We start from the raw sequence: 19931 nt of genomic DNA on the forward strand, positions 1-19931 counted from the left end.
TCGAGGAATGAGTGAATTCCATCTTGTGTAGCTGAGTTTCTAGCTCCCAAATTAGACGAATCCCCAAAATGGTAGGTTTGAATCTGTGAACTGGCCACTCACACCCATACAAATCAAAGGACCACCCTCAATGGCAGGAGTTCCCAACTCACTCAGGATTGAGGTCATGTTACCTATGGTCATCCTAGTGAAGTGAAGTCTCTGTCATGAACGGTGTTATATAACGAGACGTTAACACTTCGTGGTCAGGTCTTATATAAACTCTTTGTATAGGATGCCTCCGCTTGCATGTCCCCAACACAAATGATCAGGATCAGACCATCTGTGACAAGTCACAACACTTGTGACCATTCCACAAAGTAGGCCGCATCCATAGCGTTACCAGGATAAGGTTTCCCTCCTATATCCATCTATTATAGACCATTTTGGTTATCACTCAAGACATGATCCACTTGTATGTTACCACATACATGCTTGAGTCATATACAGATAACCAGGAATTTTATGTTTATTGGTTTGTGGTAAAGCAAATAAAACAAGTAACTGAGCAATAATACAAGATGTAAAGTAAATATCATATATTAACAACTCAAGCGTTCGTACATACTGTTTACAAACTATAAGACACCAGACTTTAGAGCATCAACCCCAACAGGGCCATGAGAAGGTGTGTGGCGCCATATCGTTCAAGCCCCAAGATCAGTCCTTAAGGGAGTAATCTATCTACTTACCCCTGCTTCGGAGAAGGAATGAACTCCATCTTGTGAAGCTGAGTTACCAACTCCAAAATCAGACGAATCTCCAAAGTAGTAGGTTTGAGTCGGCGCTCTGGCCACTCGCACCTATGCAAATCAAAGGACCACCCTTAATGGCAGGAGTTTCCAACTCACTCAAGATTGAGGTCGTGTTACCTATGGTCATTCTAGTAAAGTGAATTCTTTGTCATGAACGGAGTTATATGACAAGATATTAACACTTCGTGGTCAAGTCTTATACAAACTCTTTGTATAAGACGTCCCTGCTCGCATGTCCTCTACACGAATGATTAGGATTAGACCATCTATGACAAGTCAAACACTTGTAACTATTCCACAAACCGAGCCGCGTCCGTAGCGTTACCAGGATAAGGTTTCCCTCCTATATCCATATACTACAGACCATTTTGGTTGTCACTTAAGACATGATCCACTTGTATGTCACCACATACATGCTTAAGTTATATAAAGACAACCAGGGATTTTAAGTTTATTGGTTTATGATAAAGCAAATAAAACATCTAAATGTGCAAAATCAAGAAGTGAAATAAATATCATATATTATACATCACAAGCATTTATACAAAATGTGTTTACAAACTATAGAACACAAGACTTTAGAGCATCAACCCCAAACAATTGAGATATACAATGGTAGACCTTTCCGGGGTCATCCCTAGGTTGATCGAATGAGGGAGTTGTTAGCCTTTGTAGGGCCCCATGTTGATCGAGATATACTAGGGTAGACCTTTCCAAGGTTATCCCTAGGTTGATTAGACCTTTCCAAGGTCATCCCTAGGTTGATCGAATGGGGGAGTTGTAAGCCTTTCCAGGCCTCCCCACGTTGATCGAGATATACTAAGGTAGACCTTTCCGAAGTCATCCCTAGGTTTATCGAATGAGAGAGTTGTAAGTCTTTCCGAGGCCTTCCACGTTGATCGAGATATTATAGGGTAGACCTTTCCGGGGTCATCCCTAGGTTGATCGAATGGGGGAGTTGTAAGCCTTTCCGGGCCTCCCATGATGATTAGGAAACATGAGCACAAGCGACGATACAATAGGTAGACATTTTCGGGGTCATCCCTATGTATGTTAAGGAGACGATCATCCAGAGGGGCATTGCTGCAAAAAAAAAAAAACAGAAAAGATCAAAAGAAAGAAAAGAAAGAAAGGAAAACAAAGAAAAAAGAAAAGAAATAAAGAAAAAGAAGGAAAATTGAAAGAAAAAATAAGGAAAGAAATGGTGGAAAGAAAAGAGAAGAAAGAAAACATAAAAAGAAGGAGAAAAAAAAAGAAAAGGATGAGATGAGGATAATGGAGCGGTTTAGGATCCTATTTATAGAGGTTCCACACGCGCGCTGCCGCCATCCGTCCAGTCGGGCGAGGCGTGTGATGATTATTTTTAATAAAAAATATTATTTAATTTTTTTATTTTTACTTTTTTATCAATCCGTCCGCGTTTCGTCCACCCATCCCGTTTCGTCCGCGCATATTCTGTGGCGGAGCGCCCTTCTCGCTACATACAGTTCGACGCTAAAGGCCTATAAAAGGCAAGATCTTCAGCAGTTCGTAACATAGAATTCATTTCTTCATTTCCCACTTCATTTTTCCTCTCCTCCTCCATCTCAGCATTCTGAGCAATGAGTTTAGAAAAGGTGTATGTTCCATTCGGTAACGGTGCATTTTCGATTGGGTTTCATTTGGCTGTTTTGTCCTGGGGACGACGTGACACTTTTCAGACCTGCTTGCACACTTGGGCAGAGCCACGAAACGTCTTAAAGAGAGTGAGCTCCGCGACTCAGCCTATAACGAGTTTCTGTTTTGCAGGATTTTTCCCTTCGCTTGACCGTCGTGCCTTGATGGTTTACTGTTCGTCGTTCTGAGAGTTCTACCGTTTCCAACAGTTTTAAGACGTTTTCTTCATCATCAATGGCCCTCAATAGCAATAATGACATTATGATATATGACCTCAACCATCCATTCTGGTTTGAATGAGCAAACTTCAAGCGGCGGAAGCAAAAGATGTTGTTCTTCCTCACCGTCAAGAAAGTTGTCGAAGCTTGTACCAGTGCTAAGCCGATCGTCCCTTTAGAAAAACCAACTGAACAAAAGATAAAAGAAGCTGCTGACTGGGAGGAGAAAGGCTTTCTATGTAAGAATTTCATTTTAAATGGTTTGACTGATGATCTGTATGACTACTACATTACAATGAAGACAGCGAAGGAGGTCTGAGATGCCCTACAAAAGAAGTATGACACCGAGGAGGCCGGGTCGAAGAAATATGTGGTTAGCCGTTATCTCAAGTTCCAGATGATGGATGACAAATCCGTGGAGGCCCAATCCCATGAACTCCAGAAGATAGTCCACGAGATAATTACTGAAGGTATGCCTCTAGACAAACAATTCCAAGTTGTTGTTATTATTGATAAACTGCCCCTTTTGTGGAAGGACTTTAAGAACACTTTGAGGCCTAAGATCAAGGAGTTCTCCTTGGAGAGTCTTATAACCCGGCTAAGGATCGAGGAAGAAGCTCAGAAGTAGAACCAGAGGGAGGAGGTGAACGTAGTACCTGGGAAACCCGCCTTTGCCATGGTAAAACCTAACAAAAAATCTAAAGGGACAAAGAGGAAAGGTCAGAACCGTGGCTCCAGCAACCAAAACCAACAGAAAAAACAGAAGCCCCCTTCAAGAGAAACGGTATAGTTCCTCTACTTTAATTGTAATAAACCTGGGCAATGGCTAAGAACTGTAGGAACAGGCATCGTCCTGCTGGTCAAGCGAACCTGACAGAAGAATCGATAGTTGCCATGATCACAGAAGTAAATGTGATTGGTGGTTGTGAAAGGTGGTGGATAGACACTGGCGCGACGTACTATGTCTGTCATGACCTTAGTCTATTTAAATCTTATACTAAAACTAAGGATAAGAATATTCTGTTGGGAGATCACCACTCCACGAAAGTTACTGGAATCGGTCAGGTGGAACTGAAGTTTACCTCTAGGAAGACCCTTACATTGAAGGACGTTTTGCACACTTCGGAGATACGAAAGAATTTGGTTTCGGGCTATCTCCTCAACAAAGCTAGGTTTATTCAAAATATAGGGGCAGACCTATATACCCTTACCAAAAATAATGTATTTGTAGGGAAAGGGTATGCAACTAAGGGAATGTTCAAATTAAATTTAGACTTTAATAAAATGAAATCTTCTATGTATATGTTGTGTTCCATGAATATTTGGCATGCTAAACTCTGTCATGTGAATAAGAATTTAATTAGTAACATGATTAGGCTGGAAATGATACCTAAGTTATCCACGAATAATTTTGATAAATGCGAGTATTGTAGTCAGGCTAAAACTCACATGGAATAATACACGAAAAGACCGTACCTTATTCTCCTAAAATGAACAGAAAAGCCAAAAGAAAAAATAGAACTTTAGCTAAGCTAGTAGTTGCTATTTTACTTAGTTCAGGAGTCGTGTCTTATTGGTGGGGTGAAATTCATCCTTACCTTATGTTATGTCCTAAATAGAATCTCGAAATCTAAAAATAAAACTTCACCTTACGAAATTCTCAAGAATAAGAAACCAAACTTGCTCTACTTTAGAACATGGGGTTGTCTAGCCTTTGTAAGGATTCCTGACCCAAAAAGGAGAAAATTGGCTAGTAGAGCTTACGAGTGTGTCTTTATAGGTTACGCCTTAAATAGTAAAGCCTATAGATTCTATGATCTAGTGAACTAAGTGATCATTGAGTCAAATGATGCCGACTTCTTTAAAGATAGGTTTCCTTTTAAATCAAGGAAGTGGAGCCTCTGGATCAAGTGGTATAACCCTAGTTAGAAATGCTAACCCTAGAGAGGAAACTGACCCAAAACCTAGAATAAGCAAAAGAGCTAGAACCGCCAAAGATTATGGAAATGACTTCCTAACCTACAATCTACGATGGAGTTAAAAATGATAGCACTAGCAACAGCTAGTGAAGAAGCAGATTGGCTTAGAAGTCTACTATCAAAGATTCCCTTATGGGAAAAGTCGGTACCAGCTATATTGATCCATTACGATAATACTACAGCAATCACAAAAGTTCATAACCGTTACTACAACGGAAAGTGATGTCAAATACGTCGTAAGCACAGTATCATTAGAGAGTTTCTCACTACTGGTGCAGTTAGAGTGGATAACATATGAGCTGATGAAAATTTGGCAGATTCTTTGACGAAAGAACTGGTCAGAGAAAAGTTTTTCAGAACCTCAGAAAGGATGTGACTCATGCCTATCGAAAGATAAATCACAGTGAGGAAAACCCAACCTGTAGACTATCAAGATGGGAAGCGCCAGTCTTCTATCAAGAAGAAAGACGGTACTCTCAGTTATGTATAGATTATAGGTAGTTGGACAAGGTGACGATCAGGAATAAGTACCTATTGTCTGGTATAGGTGATCTCTTTGATCAGTTAAAGGGAGCCACAATTTTCTCTAAAATAGATTTGAGATCAGGTTACCACCAGTTGAAGGTAGAGGCAGATGTTCCAAAAACTGCATTCAGGACAAGGTATGGACATTACGAGTTCCTAGTAATGCCATTTGGACTAATAAATGCCCTGCAGTATTTATGGACTTGATGAATAGGATATTTCATCCCTACTCGGATCAGTTCATGATAATCTTCATTGATGGCATATTGGTGTATTCAAGCAGTAGGGAGGATCACGGGAACCATTTGAGGATAGTTTTGCAGATGCTACGAGAGAAGCAGTTGTATGCCATGCTCAGAAAATGTGATTTCTGGTTAGACCAGGTTGTATTTCCTAGTCATATGGTTCTAACAACAGGAGTGAGTGACTCTAGATGTTTTAAATGTTTTAAATAAATTGCTAAAGCTTATGAATGTTTCGCAATGCATGTTTTTTTAAAGTTATTTATGACAACTTTTCTCTTATAGTTACCAAGCAACGCATCTCACATTAATGTTATATTTATACTATGCCTTTCAACCATGAGAATGCGTTAGTATAGAATGTTTTTGGGCAACTAAGTCATTGAGAGATAAGAATATGCAAGTTGAGTATGAGTGGCTCAGTACTGAAGTACACGGAGAAGGTACTGAAGCTCAGTCTTAGAAATTGAATAGCTTGATACTGAAGGACATGGAGAAGGTATCCGAGCAGCTCGATATTGAAGTACACGGAGAAGGTATCTGAGCAGTAGTACCTAAGGTATGACGGTACTTAAACTAGAATCACATGATGAAAGAAAAGTTGTTATTGGTAGTGTCGAGATCACTCCACACTAACTATGGATTGACGTTGAGGAATTGAGTAAAGGTTCTCTCTCAACTGAGGATGCAAATTATGTTTTAGGAAGTGAACAAAAGGGTTTCTTCCCGGTTAAGTAGTAACGCCGTAAAGAATGATAAGAAGTGAGCAGAATGGCCACCCTAGACTAATAGACTAAGACATAGTCTAGCAAAATAAGAAAAGTACTATGTGATGTTTGATTTGTCAACAAGTGAAACCTGAAGGGCAGAGGCCCTCAATCCACTACTGGTACCTGAAGGGAAGTCGGGAGCCACGCAGGTAAACATAGACTTTTCACTAGAAAGAGAATGTATAGCAGGTTTGCTCAGAGGTTAATGGCAAACGTGAAGTTTATTCTAGTGAATTCCGAGGAAAGGGTGTAATCTAGAGAAAGTCCTAGTCAGATTAATCCTAGAAGGAAGGAAAAGATGAGCAACAGTGAGCTCGAAATGTACCAGGGGTACGTTGAGTATAAAAATAAGGAACAAAATGGTTAGCAAAGACAAAAGGAAAAGGTCCAGATCTGCTGATGTTCCAGGTAATAGCTCGAAGTTTGAATTGTGATTAAGCTAGAGACTAATACAGTTAAGAAAACCTTATGTATACAGTATGGTAACCATAGTTAGGAAATGTTATAGTAGAAAGAATGTTTTCTCCCAAGTATGGATAGAAAGGACATTCTATGAAGAATGCCCTCGGTTAGGTTGAAAAGTCTAGTTGACATAAATATTGATTTCACAGCTAGCAATTAATTCAAAGTGTGACAACTGGAAAAGAATGTTCCAGTGGTATTGCTGAGAAATAGAAAAGAACCACCCTAGTAATAAATGAGTACTATGACTCAGTAGAAAATGGAAGAGTCATCAGAGGATGTGACAAATACAGTGAACTATGATGACCCAGTTGTTCATACGTACTAGTATTATTTACCATGAACAAAGTTAATATCAGAGTAGCACAACGAAAGCATAGTAAAAAAAAAAGAGAGAGAGAGAGAAAAGAAGAAAGAAAAGAAGAAGGTTGTAAGGTTTACGACCAAAGGATGTTATGAAATTCTAGTTATAAATAAGTCTAAGCAAATTTCGAGGACAAAATTTCTTTTAAGGGGGAGGTGAATGTAAACCCCGAATTCTATGTTATTTATAGGAGTTATAGAGAAAGGAAAATCCATGTTATTTATAGGAGTTATAGAGAAAGGAAAAGAAAAACATATCAAATAGGGAAGCTCACTTATTAGTTTGACTGGAGGCACTAAATATGGGGTGACGTGGCGGTTAATCCTTGAACTCGGGAGGCGGCAGGAAGATTAAAAGAAAGAGGAACTTTTCAAGCTTGGTTTCGGCAATCTACATGAGCAAATTTAGTGAAATCGGTGCCATTTGAAAACTGGGAGAATCTAGTTTTCGAGGTTGTCTTGTCGGAGAAAGATTGTAGGAGAAGAAGAACAAAAAGTGAGGAATTTGCAGAAGAGACAGAATCTCGAATTAATCAGGGCCCGAGGTGAAGATTGGAAGCTTCAGGCCAAACCATAAGGAATTTTCGGCTGAAATTTTGAGGTAAGAAAGTTAACTCAACCAAGTTTGTAGAAGGAAGTTTCTTGAAAAGAGTTACAGAAATTTGAGTTATGAATTTTTGAAGTTGAAACAGAGAGTCTGTACAGAAGCAGACAACTGCTTGGGAAGAACAAGCAAACAGCTCACCATAGAGAGCGAGAGCGAGATGAGGAGGATGAGGATCTCGCTCAGGATGATAATCTCGCTGATTTTGTGATGAGGATCTCGCTTAAGGAGAAAATCTCGCTAGAGATTAGGGCTAAATCTCGTTGGTGAGGAAGCCAAGTTTTTTAGAAGAGGTGAATATTGCTAGGATGAAAATGTTGCTCAGAAAAGCTTGATCTCGCTCATGATGAGAATCTCGCTTATGATGAGGAACTCGCTCATGAGGATGAATTCGCTCATATTTATCATTTTGCTAGTAATGCTATCTTTTTTGATGAAAGTTCCATTAGTAAATGAACTATTTGAGGTATTCTGCTAAGAATTCTAAGGAATGTAACCGGGAATTATGTCCTTTCAGGCCAAGAAGAGCTAGGAGAGGCGTATAAACCGTTAAGAGCCCCGACAAGCTATGAGTGATTATGTGATGATTTAATATTTTAATGATTTAGAAACTATGATTTATTTGAAGTTATTTCTCATGCTAAGTGTTTAAATGAAGTACCAAGCAACGTATGTTTGAAGCTATTTCTCATGCTAAGTAAAGCATATTTTCCATGGAAATTGACATGATTTAAATATGTTATCTTGTCCAAATACTTTCAGCATGTCTTAGTAACTCCATTTTTATGAAGAACTAGTATGATGGATGAACTAATATGATGATTTGAGCACTAAGCCTTAGTTTTCAACTAAAAGCTTATAACTAGTTATACGACAGATACTAAAGGACAATGAGAAGGTATCCTAAGGATACTGAAGGACAATGAGGAAGTATCCTAGTTAAGTACCTAAAGTATGACGGTACTCAGTTATGAGCACGTGCACGTAAGTAATACGACGTCGAGGGATTGAGCAAGGTTATTCTCATGCTAAATTTTATTTGATTCCAAGCAACTTATTTCTATGATTGAAAGCATGATCAATGCATGATGTTACTAATGTATGATTTTTCCAAGTATGTTTTCCATGTCTAATGCATGCTAATGGTTTTTACAAGCTAGTTCAACACGATTTAAGCCAACTTATTTTACAAAGTATGAAGCATGCGTTAGGGTTAAAACTAAGGTTGAGTGAAGCTTGATGTACTATGTTTAAATACCTAAGATTGCCAAAATACATGTGTTGGTATTCCTAAACATAATGAAAAGAAATACTAAAGGTAAGAAAGGTATCTGAATAAATGTACCTAAGGTGTTGACGATACATAGAAACCTCCACGTGCACGTGGGTAGTTCTGAAGGAGAGGCCGAAGTATGGGTCTACTAGGCCATAAACCAGCAAAGAAAGGACGAAGCATGGGTCTCGTGGCCGATAACAGACATTAGGAGCTAGAACGATGTATGCTCGTTCTCAACTAGGGAATAATGATGTTTAATGGTGTTTAAGAGTAGTTATCAATGTTAATATTTAGAGGAAGCTGTTTGAGATGCCCATCGGTATATTTAAAGAAATCAACTTAGGGATCTCTCCTAGCCATAGTTCAGTATGAAGAGATCAAAGTAGAGGTCTCATCTGGCCATGGCTTGGCACTGGGAATTAGAGTGATGAATGTTCATTCTTAGCTAAGATTCAGGTTTCAGATACAATGGTTTTAAAGGTTTTATGTACACGTTTGCTTGGTATATTTTAGTTCCAGTATTATGTTTTCGAGCTTTCAGTTTAAGCATGAGATTTATGTTTAATTAAGTCACTCACTGGACTTCTAACTCGTGTTTTCAAATGTTTTCCTTTCAGGTAGGGGTCAGTTTCCAAAAGACTTTTCTGCTGCTGCTCTGCCACTCAAAGGAATAGGTTGAAGGAAGCGTATTTGAAGACCTGTATTAGTTAGTACACATGTGTCTGTCTAGTGACTAGTATTCTTGATGGGGGTCATTAAGTTGTAATATCCATGTATAAACAATGTTGCGAAACCCTGTAATATAAATGTGTTAAGTTTTGAGTTAATATGTATGTATTCAGGGTTTAAGCAAAATTTAACAGGTAAGATAGGCAGTAAGTGCCAGCAAAAGGGTTGGTAACTGCTGCAGTCACCATTCCATCCAGGTTAGGAAGGTAATCTGGTAAGAGATGTGGCAATACTACACCCAAATAACACTCTGTGTGAGATGCTGTTAAAGATAGAGTTCAAAACCAAGGGTTACTCTAGTATATTCTGAATCATCTACACTATGTAAAGGTTCAAGTCATAAGACACCTTTGCTTATGCACAGTGTTGTATAGACTGAAAATGCTTGATGAAAATCTTTCCTCTCTTTTCTTTTTGTTTAAATTTCTAAGTGAGGATTATTGGGTGAAAATTTAACTTTCAAAACTAGAGAGAACCAACTTTTTTGGTTGGAGAATCCCACATTGGAAAATTTGGTGTTGAACGTCTCCTTTATGTACTCCAACCTTATGTTTTAGGTTTGGGCCCCAAGGGGTACCCATGTTTTGGAGAGAATGAAACGGTTCGCTCGATCCGTCCACGTTTTTCCCACCCATCCCATTCCATCCGCGCACGTTTTATGGCGGAGCGCCCTTTTCGCTACCTTCAGTTCGTAACATATAATTCATTTTTTCATTTCCCACTTCATTTTTCCTCTCCTCCATCTTAGTGTTAGTACATTTCCGATTGGGTTTCATTTGGCTATTTTATCCTGGGGACGACGTGACACTTTTCAGACCTGCTTGCACACTTGGGCAGAGCCCCAAATCGTCTTAAAGAGAGCGAGCTCCAAAACTCAGCCTATAATGAGTTTCTGTTTTGCAGGTTTTTTTCTTTCGCTTGACCGTCATGCCTTGACGGATTTACTATTTGTCGTTCTGAGGGTCTTGCCATTTCCAACATGAATTAACTATTTAAAGAAGGATTTATAAAGAATTAAAGAAGTGTTTGCACATTGATGGAGAAATTCAATCTTTCCCCTCTATCTTCCTTCCTTCAATGTTTCCAATAGCTCCATCCATCGGCCACAACAACCAACTCCAATGATCATATATTAACATAAACTTTCATGGCTTTAGTTTTTGTTTAATTCAAAAGGCTTCATACCATTAGAGATAGTTGTTCTCACCTTATGTATAAATGATAATCCCCTCATCTTGCCAATGTGGAACTTTTGTCACATCACCAACACTAGTTACATGCATAATAAACGCTAACCTAAAATTTGACATAAGATGCCATAAAAAGCCTCAAACTCCTTAATGGCCTACTTTTTTTTTTTTTTTTTTTTTGGGGTACATATTACACTTATACATTCAATTCATGTGAACATATATTGTAAGTTTATCCTAGGTATGAAACAAGCATAGTTTTTCTACCAAAAGTACAATGGTTACAAGTATAGAATTTTAAAATATATGTGAATGTTTTAAGTTAGCATCTCAACTGAGTGTTAGAAATTTGAAAAAATCAATGAGCAATTGAAGGGTTAACAAAAAGTTAAGCAAACAAAATCAACCACAAAAAATTAATATTTTTTTATTACAAAAAATTGCACTAGATACCCCTGACTTAATAACTCAACTTTGCAGCTTAAACGTTAACTTTCTAACTCCAAAATAAACAACTTTGCACCCTAAAAACAGACTTTCTAACTCCAAATACAAATTAACTCCCCAAACATACTAACTTCAGAATTTAGAACTCAACACAATGCCTCAAATAGCCCCTAATATTCATAATATAAAACCAACTTTTTAATTGAATCCGACCCGAAAATTCTCTGCCCTGATCCCCTTAAACACAACGCCTCAAATAGCCCCACATATTCGTCGTGATTTGAAGAACTTTGTTAAGGACCAATAATTCCATCTCTATAAGTATATATGTCCATTTTACCCGTGGATAGTGGGGAATCCTCGACTAGACCGGAAATGAGGGAGGCAACAAGAAGATTTTTCTCCCCGACGGCTACACAAGGATGGGGACGAAGATTATATTCCTCGTGTGTGTGAGCAAGAAGACTTTTCTCCCTTGACGGAAAGACTCATTTTATTATATAAATTTTTGAAATTTTTATTTGGTTGAAAATAAACTAAAGATTTTTTTTTAAAAAAAAAGGTACTTTACTTAAAGAGAAACAAATGGGAAATTTTTGGAAAATTGTCAAAAATAGCCTCCTCGAGTTTTTATCTTTCAAAACTAACACCTATTTTGAAAATTCATTATAATAGTTTTTCTCGGTCCATCTCGCTTGAGATCGACCACTGAGATTTACATAGAAATTTAACTTTTTTTAACTTATTGATTGTTTTGGGCTTTCTCGGTCAAATCCCAGGCAGTTAACACTGAGATTCTATCCATTTTTCTAAATATTATATAATCTTTCCAAATTTTATATCAAAATTTACATAATTTTTCAAATCTTTCAACCCAAAAATCAAATTTTGTCAAAAAAAAAATAAATAAGAAAAATAAGGAGATACAAAGAATCTCAGTGTATCTTGGGTAAAATTAACACCGAGATCTATATAATTGGACTTTCTCAGTGAAATCTTGGGCAAAATTAACACCGAGATTCTTTATGTTTTCTTAAATTTTAGTTTTTTTTTCATGTGCAAAACTTGATCTTTTCTAAAATTTAAAAATCACAATGTACTTGAGATCCATTTGAAAATAATAAGTAGTCATATAATTGTAGAAACAAAAAATTAGGGTACATATTTGAAAAATTATGTAAAATTTTGGTATAAGATTTAGTAAAAATAATCAAATTTGGAAAAAAAATGAAATATAAGATTTGGTATAACATCTGAAAAGATTATATGATATTTGAAAAAATTAGTAGAATCTTGGTGTTAATACTATCCGACCGAGAAGGCCCCAAAATAATAAGTTAGAAAAACTTGGTTCTTTAATTGAATCTCGGTGGTCGATCTCGCCCAAGATAGGTGAGAAAAATTAATTTAACGAGTTTTAAAAAAAGTGTGCTAATTTTGAAAAGTAAAAATTTGATAGTGTTATTTCTGACAATCTCTCAAATTTTTCTCACAAGGGAACCCAATCTCCATGAATTCTCTCTTAAAGAATCCTCACCTCGATCCCTACAAAAGATTTCGAGGAAATAGAGATTGAAATAGGGAGTGGGAACGAAAACGGAAAAAACTTCTCTATTGCTCAGCTTGCCATGCGTCTACATAGATAAGACTACAAGTGTTGTTACGACTGTTGAAGTGGTGGTTGGAAGCGACGATGCCTAAGGACTAAAACAATGTTCTTTAGTAAAAATGACTAAATGTATATTTTAATAAGATTTATTAATTATATCGTGATGAAAATACCCTGACTTGTATTCTTTCCATATTATCCCATGCCAATTGAGTTATGTCCGAATGCCTATACATATAAAACAAATTTAAATAAAAAAATAATAAATAGTTGCATACAAAATTTAGATGTTTGTTGTAACACATCTCTATACATTTGTTGAAAACGCCTAAATTTGAAGATTTAAATGGGAATTAACCGTACTAAATAAATAAATTTACCAGCTACATAAGACTTAAACCTTTAAAAAAACCCTATTATCAAATTTTAAATTATTATACATCACAATTTCCCAAATTAATTCAACCTTTTTATTAGGAAAAAAAGAACAAGAAACTTGTTTACTTAATGCACTTCGAGGAATCCGCATATTGGTGTGACAGAGCTTCAATCAAAGCATCTTCGCTCGGCAAAGATGTAAGAAAGTGAAAGCCATACAAAACACAAATCACATCAGAGTCTAATGGAACTGGATTAGTAAAAAAAAACCAAAAAGAACTCGCCCATGGAGGATTAACTAACTGTAGAAAGAGCTGTATTGCCCCCATTTTTGGACAGTAGAGTACAAAGATTTAGGACAAAATAACTACTAACATTGACCCACAAACCTTCCAACTTCTAACATACACAACTACAAAGAACATCCACTCTCATCATCATTAACTTTCGTTATTTTGTGGAACATGTCCACTACAGCAGCAACTACAAATATTACAGATGGTATTATATAGGCCTATTATCAGTTACTTCTCTTCTATTCTCATGGTGAAGATGAAACAGGTTCGGTACCTGAAATGTGTGAGGCAGAGTCTTCTTTCGAGATTGCGTCGTATTTCACCGGTGTCATTGGTCTCATACTGTCCCTTTTGCCATCTTTGTTCATTGATCTAGATCCATTTTGATTAAGCGATAACCGTCTGCTGCTAGGTGTTCCATTTGCAGCTCCATTCGCACGAGGCCCCGCTGCCTTCTTTGTACCAATGGGTCGAGCAGGGCTAGGCCTTGAATTGGTGATGATCTCTTGGTCTGTGGTTTGCTGCTCATGGAATTTTTTATGGTCCTACAAGTGTCCACCGTAAGAGGCCATTAAGGGCAAGAACGAGGGTGTTTGGTTGAGGCAATGTCAAACCAAAAGTAACACGTATGGGAATAAGCAACACGTATGGGAATAAGTAACACGTATGGGAACATAAATGTCAAAGAGGTTTGGAACAATTTACCCTCAATCGTCGTTTTTCTTCCTCTCTTTCATGCCTGAGCATGGTATATTCGTCTAGCATGGCAAGGAGAGGAACACCGTCGTAAATAAACGATATCCCACGATCTTCCTCCCAAGCCCGAGTTTTGGCAATTAAAGTGTCAACAAGAGCTACATAAAACAAGCCATCAAGAACAGCCAAGCATTAATATCCAGGGAATCATAAGGCGAATATTGATGTCCGCATATGTATTTACAACAAACCTGGAATTTTGTTGACCAGAATTCTAGCTTTCTCTGCACGTTTGAGATTCAAATGAGCCCCTCTGCTGGCATTGTACCTATTATCATCCTACAAGGTGACGCCACAATGGTGTCAAAACACAACAAAAGACGAGTCCAGTATTTTTTAGATGTTAAAAATAGCATATACATTTTAGTCTGAGTCTTTGGGAGCGGCATTCAAAGTTTCAACTGTGAAACTGACATGATGTATCAACCATCATAAGAAGTAAATTTGTGATTGTAAGTTTTATCAACCATCATAAGAAGTAAATTTGTGATTGTAAGTTTTTTCCAGTTAATTTTTAGGAAAGCAAAATCCACAATTTAGATCTGTAAATTTACCAAGTAACTACAGCCATGCAGAAACAAATCTTCCATGGCTGCATTCAATATCCTGCGCTAGGCATTGAAATCTATAATATGTGCTTGATATTATGGGTTTATGCACAATTTTAAAAATAAAATAAAATAAAAAATCAAGTGCCCAGCCATGTCCAGTAAATTAAAAATAGCTATTTTCTCATGAAATCATTGTTAGACTGAAACAGTTCCGGGAATTACGAAATGGCAATTCCACAGAAAATTATAAACTGGCAATCAGTGCAAAATGTCCTGAAATCAAAGAGAGTTTATATAGGCAAATCAACGTAATCGGAAGTTTTTATATTAGCTAATATTTATAATACCAAGCAGGAAAGGACAAGTACCCGATTGTAGTCTTCTAGCCAGCTCTCTTCTTCACATGCTAACATCCATTTTTCAACCTTGTCTAATATTTCTTTCCTGCTGAGAACTTCTTCTTTGGCCTTTGCTATTTGGTCGTCCATGTCATCCAGTAATTCAGCAGGCTCAACATTACCAGAATCAATTAGTGCCATAATTTTTTCTCGAGCTGCCTCTGGGTCTATTTCTATGTGAGCGTGAGAAAATATCTCTTCAAGTTCAGATTGCTTCTTGAACGCAATTTCCTTCATCCTACTAGCCTTGAGTTGATCAAGCCTCTCAACCTCCACCTCAGCCTTATAAATTTAACACATAGTACAAAAAAACAGTCAACAGCCACACCTATTCAAATTTACAGCAAGATATCTACAGAAGACTCAAATACCTGCTCAATCAAATCAAGAGCAAGAGCCCCTGGGACAGTCACTTCATCTACTGATGCTGATATATTACATGTGACATGGTCAAACAAACTTCTTTCTTCTGACGGGGTATCCATCAGATTCCAAAGATCAATCAGCTGAGTTGCCAATTCTTGAAGCTGTATAAGACAATACAAAATAATACGAAGTTAAAAGGCAAAATAATAAAGAAGTTAACTGAAGAAATACATAGTACTTCACGTCGGCAATATCACATCATCATAATCTAGAGGCAAAATAGTGCAAGCTCCAATACGTATGAGAATGTACAAAATAAAGGTTATCTTTACCCTACAACTGACAGATACAAGTACTGTTGAAATGTTGTAGAGGTAGAGTTGCCCATGCACTGGTTCAAGCTCTAAAAAGCTCAAGTTTCCCATACATTTTTATATACTAGTTGCAAATAAAGGAGAAAATGCATACCCAGCTAAGGAACAGTCAGAGTATGGCATAGATCTGTTCCCACTTTAATGTTGACTAAAGCAATAAATTCAATCTAGATGCCATACCACAGGTAGTTGTAATTCTAATATCATTTTGATGATAAAAATAAGAGACATTTTAGTGGAAAGATTTCAAATTTTAAAATTTTAAACTAGATGAATACTGTAAAAAAAGTTCATCTGAATATCAGTTTAAATGGTAAATATGATCGATACAGAGAATACGATATAAGTTTCACATAAAAAAAAAAAAAACGCCTGGTTTCATATTTTGCACCAGGGAAGCAAAGCAAATGTAATTAATTCTCTTCTTTAGTGTGTGTTTGGATCTACTTCTTCAGTAACTTTGAAGGATCTAACGTGTTCCTTAAAGAATCTAAAGTGTTCGGTAATGAATAAGAAACACTTTTGAAATCATTAAATTGGTTTTAAATCAATTTTTGAAGAATCAATTTTGAACTTGATTGTCCAAAAAGTGAATATAATGTGGTTGATTGTAAATCACTTTAATATTATTTTATGCTAATTTAGCATTTGTAGAATCACTCACTTCAGATGTAAGGCAATCAAATGAACTTTTGATTAGAGAAAAACACAAATGTTTTAGTTAAAAGCAATTTTTATACATAGCGTTTTAAGAAAAGTATATATTTTTAAGAAGTCTTCCAATTAGAAGGTGCCCAAAACTCATCTTTATAATAACAAGTCCAGAATATTAAATTTACCTTATGTAGCCTTTGCTTTTTGTCTTCTTTCAATGCTAAGACCATCTTTGCCAGCTTGGATAAAGTATCATTGCTAATGCTTTTAGATTGCACACCAGTTGCATCATTTAAGCTTGGGTGAACCTCAGTTACAGTGGCAAAGAAATCAATTCCAAGGACAGCACACAGATCATGCACGGTGCTCACAAATTCAAGGACTTTGTGCAACCTTTCACTCTGTTCAGATTTGAATAAATGATCAAAGATTGGCTTGTTGAAGGAAGAAAGATAAATAAATAGATTGCCCCCCAAAATAGAACTTCACCTTTTCTTTCTGCAGTTCCTGAAGTTGGGAATGGTATTCGTCGAGCTTTTCTACCGAAAGTTGAGATTCATCTACTACTGGATTATCGCTAAGGTTTAAACTTCCAGCAATCTCCCCACATATCTTCTGAATCTCTGATTGTACGTCAAAAAATTCCTTAACCCTCTGCTCTTTCTGTTTCCAAAGCTGTTCGAGGGCTGGAGCTATGGCTGCAAGCTGTTCTTTGATTGTTCCAGAATCCTTCTCAGGCTGTAATTAAAAGAAGAGAACAGAACTTGATATGAATCACCAGATAAATGCATCAGCAATTTCAGATATAAACGGGATTATATAAATCATTTACTCACAAATTCAGAAAAACTTTTTTCACCAAGAGCAGATAGAAGACTAGAAAGCTCATGCTTTGCATCTGATAAGGACTGCAAAAGTTTTGCCCTTGACTTATCAGCTTGCTCTACTTTTCTTTTGTAGACATCCAAACATTCTTGATCTATCTGAAGCAGCATTTTATCTCGTTCCTCATCACTTTCACCAACTTCATCCCAAATTTCCTAAGATAATCTTCGGTCAGTCCAATAGAAAATTTTTAGATGGGGTAGAGGAAGCAAATGATCAACAGTGTAATTTATTTACTTGCAGTTTCTGCAGTAGAGTACCGCACGTGGTTTCTCCTTGAAGAGGATTTTGTGTATCTGCCACCGCCATTCACAAATCTGTTAACTTCACACCTTTATCTGCATCAATCAAACTCTCCAGGTTAGGTTCTGTACATGAAACCATGCAATGTTAAGCCTGGAAATTACATCACCCCACCCCCACACACTTAATGTGTCCTGAATCTTGATGTCGTTAAAAAAAAAAAAAAACAGTATCTGGGAGACTGGAACTACAGTACCAAAACATAGTTGCAAACAATTTCTTTGAACATATGTATCTCTGTGCATGCCTAGTGTCTATGAATGAGAGAGAGAGAGAGAGAGTATTCATAAACTCAGCTTACAATTCATCAAACCGATCAATTAACAGTTCATTCTACTCATAATCCAAGAGCTAGATATTTTTCTTATTCCAAGTTGAAGTGAGTAGTTCATTTCTAAATCGCACTCAATCAACCAAATAAACCCACCTAAGACACGATACAACCCAAAAATAATCCAGAAGAAAGTTTTTAGGATCAAGACTCCAATTCATCCCCCAATCACAACAATCCACTCTGGATTTTAAGAATTCGGTCAACAAAGAGGTCCAAATCTCTAATTTCGCATATTCACAATAAACCGCAGAATCACAACAAACTTTAAACCCTACGTTTCATAAAACCAAGAGCAAGAAAGAGTTGGGGACACTCTGCACTCTCCCAATACATGCTCAGTACTATCACATTCCAGGAGGAATAACATAAAAATTCAACTGGAAGCCCATGTCATCCAGCAACAGAGAAAAATGGCTACTAGAATCATCCTCGAAGTTAATGCTTCTAAGACTATAGCTTCAGATCTACAAATATCCCCGTTCTGATCAAAGAGTTCGCACGATTAACGCAAGCGATGTAAGCCATTACACCGGCTAGAGAGAGAGAGACCACAAAAACCCTTCATTACCAAAACCCCACAACAAGAAACACAAAATCACAAATACATATTACACTACTACAAACAACCGATCCTAAACCCTACATTTCAGAGAATTAAGAATCCATAACACCCAGATCTCCCTCGTTATCAATCACATTCCAGAAAAAACAGAGCAAACACATTGAAAAACAAAAATCCAGAGACAGAAACCAAAATAAACACAAACCCATCATCACTTGCATTAGCGGCAAAAGAATCAAACAAACAAACAAACAAAAAACCAATACCCAGATCTTGGAAGAAGCAACAATGCATTCAGATCTACAAGAAAAGGAGCTTGTAATGTAAGCGTTAGTGAATGTGGGTGTGAGTGATGAAAGCTATAACTATGAAAGAACAAAAATGGAGAGAGGAGAGAGAGAGAGGAGAGAGAGAGAGAGAGTACAGAGAGAGTGTGAGAGACAACAATCCAGAGCATGCAGATTAGAGGAGAAAATGATGGATGGGAAGGGGAGGGTTGGGGGTTTGGTAATGGGACCCTTTAAATAATACAAACAATATCCAATTGTTCCAAAAATAATACACCATAATTAAATTTCCTTTGTAATCACTCTTAATTACTAAAATGACACTATCACTGTAATACACTTAAATACTTATAATAAATATATATTTATTAGATAGAGAGAGATTTGTTGTGTGAATTGTCATGTGCCCTATCCCCACTCCCTATCTCATTTCTTAATCATAATTCCCTTCTCTTCAATAATACCTCAATCTTTTCTTCCTTTTTTTTAAAAAAAAATACATTTTTTCTTTTTCATTAAAAGAGGTATGAGAGATTTCCAACCAAACAACTTTTTATTTTTTTTAAATTTAGGCTAAATTTCAAAGAAAAAAAAACCATATACTTGTCTTTTGTTTTTAAAATATATTTATTCTTTCAAAAGTTATAATATTACTCATGATCTTTTATAGATGGTTCAAAACTACCATTGAGTAGAAATATATCTGGATATTAGATATAAAAAAAAAAAAAAAAAGACTTGAAATATTGTGATGATGATCTGGAATTAGAGGTGGTACTTGAATGTCATCATAAAATTTTAGGTTACTGTCTATACTTGTTTATGTCTCAATTTTCAATTATAACATTCCTACTCTAAAGGTAGTTTTGGAATATTCGTAAAGGGTTAAGAGTAATGTTGCAATTTTTATGTATTTTTAAACA

General features: G+C 36.7%; 1 protein-coding gene across 2 annotated transcripts; it reads right to left on the reverse strand.

The window, feature by feature from the left end:
• Positions 1-13476: 13476 nt before the first annotated feature.
• LOC150032438 (65-kDa microtubule-associated protein 1-like) lies at positions 13477-19279 on the reverse strand. Of its 2 annotated transcripts, none has more exons than XM_090307324.1 (10): positions 19146-19279; positions 17760-17860; positions 17474-17677; positions 17127-17375; positions 16823-17038; positions 15615-15770; positions 15214-15525; positions 14486-14573; positions 14244-14392; positions 13477-14083 (listed from the first exon to the last, which is right to left on the reverse strand). In XM_090307324.1, exons 2-10 carry the CDS (start codon positions 17829-17831, stop codon positions 13784-13786), a joined length of 1746 nt encoding a protein of 581 aa, XP_090163450.1. In that variant the 5' UTR covers positions 17832-17860; positions 19146-19279; the 3' UTR covers positions 13477-13783. The 2 variants fall into 2 exon arrangements, with proteins under 2 accessions (XP_090163450.1, XP_090163451.1); XM_090307325.1 differs by having other exon boundaries at positions 18988-19171.
• Positions 19280-19931: the final 652 nt, after the last annotated feature.

Source organism: Benincasa hispida, chromosome 11, assembly GCF_027475165.1.
Source record: "Benincasa hispida cultivar pf3 chromosome 11, pf3_genome.v1.1, whole genome shotgun sequence".
NCBI classification, from domain to species: domain Eukaryota; kingdom Viridiplantae; phylum Streptophyta; class Magnoliopsida; order Cucurbitales; family Cucurbitaceae; genus Benincasa; species Benincasa hispida.

What these genes read in the sequence shown, in the direction of transcription:
- LOC150032438 (XM_090307324.1), bottom strand. Translation starts at nt 17,831, where the DNA reads ATGGCGGTGGCAGATACACAAAATCCTCTTCAAGGAGAAACCACGTGC. An exon ending in CTCTTGATTTGATTGAGCAG is followed by an intron (nt 15,526 to 15,614) that starts GTATTTGAGTCT and finishes TAAATTTATAAG; the next exon opens with GCTGAGGTGGAGGTTGAGAG. An exon ending in AAGAAAAACGACGATTGAGG is followed by an intron (nt 14,084 to 14,243) that starts GTAAATTGTTCC and finishes GGACACTTGTAG; the next exon opens with GACCATAAAAAATTCCATGA.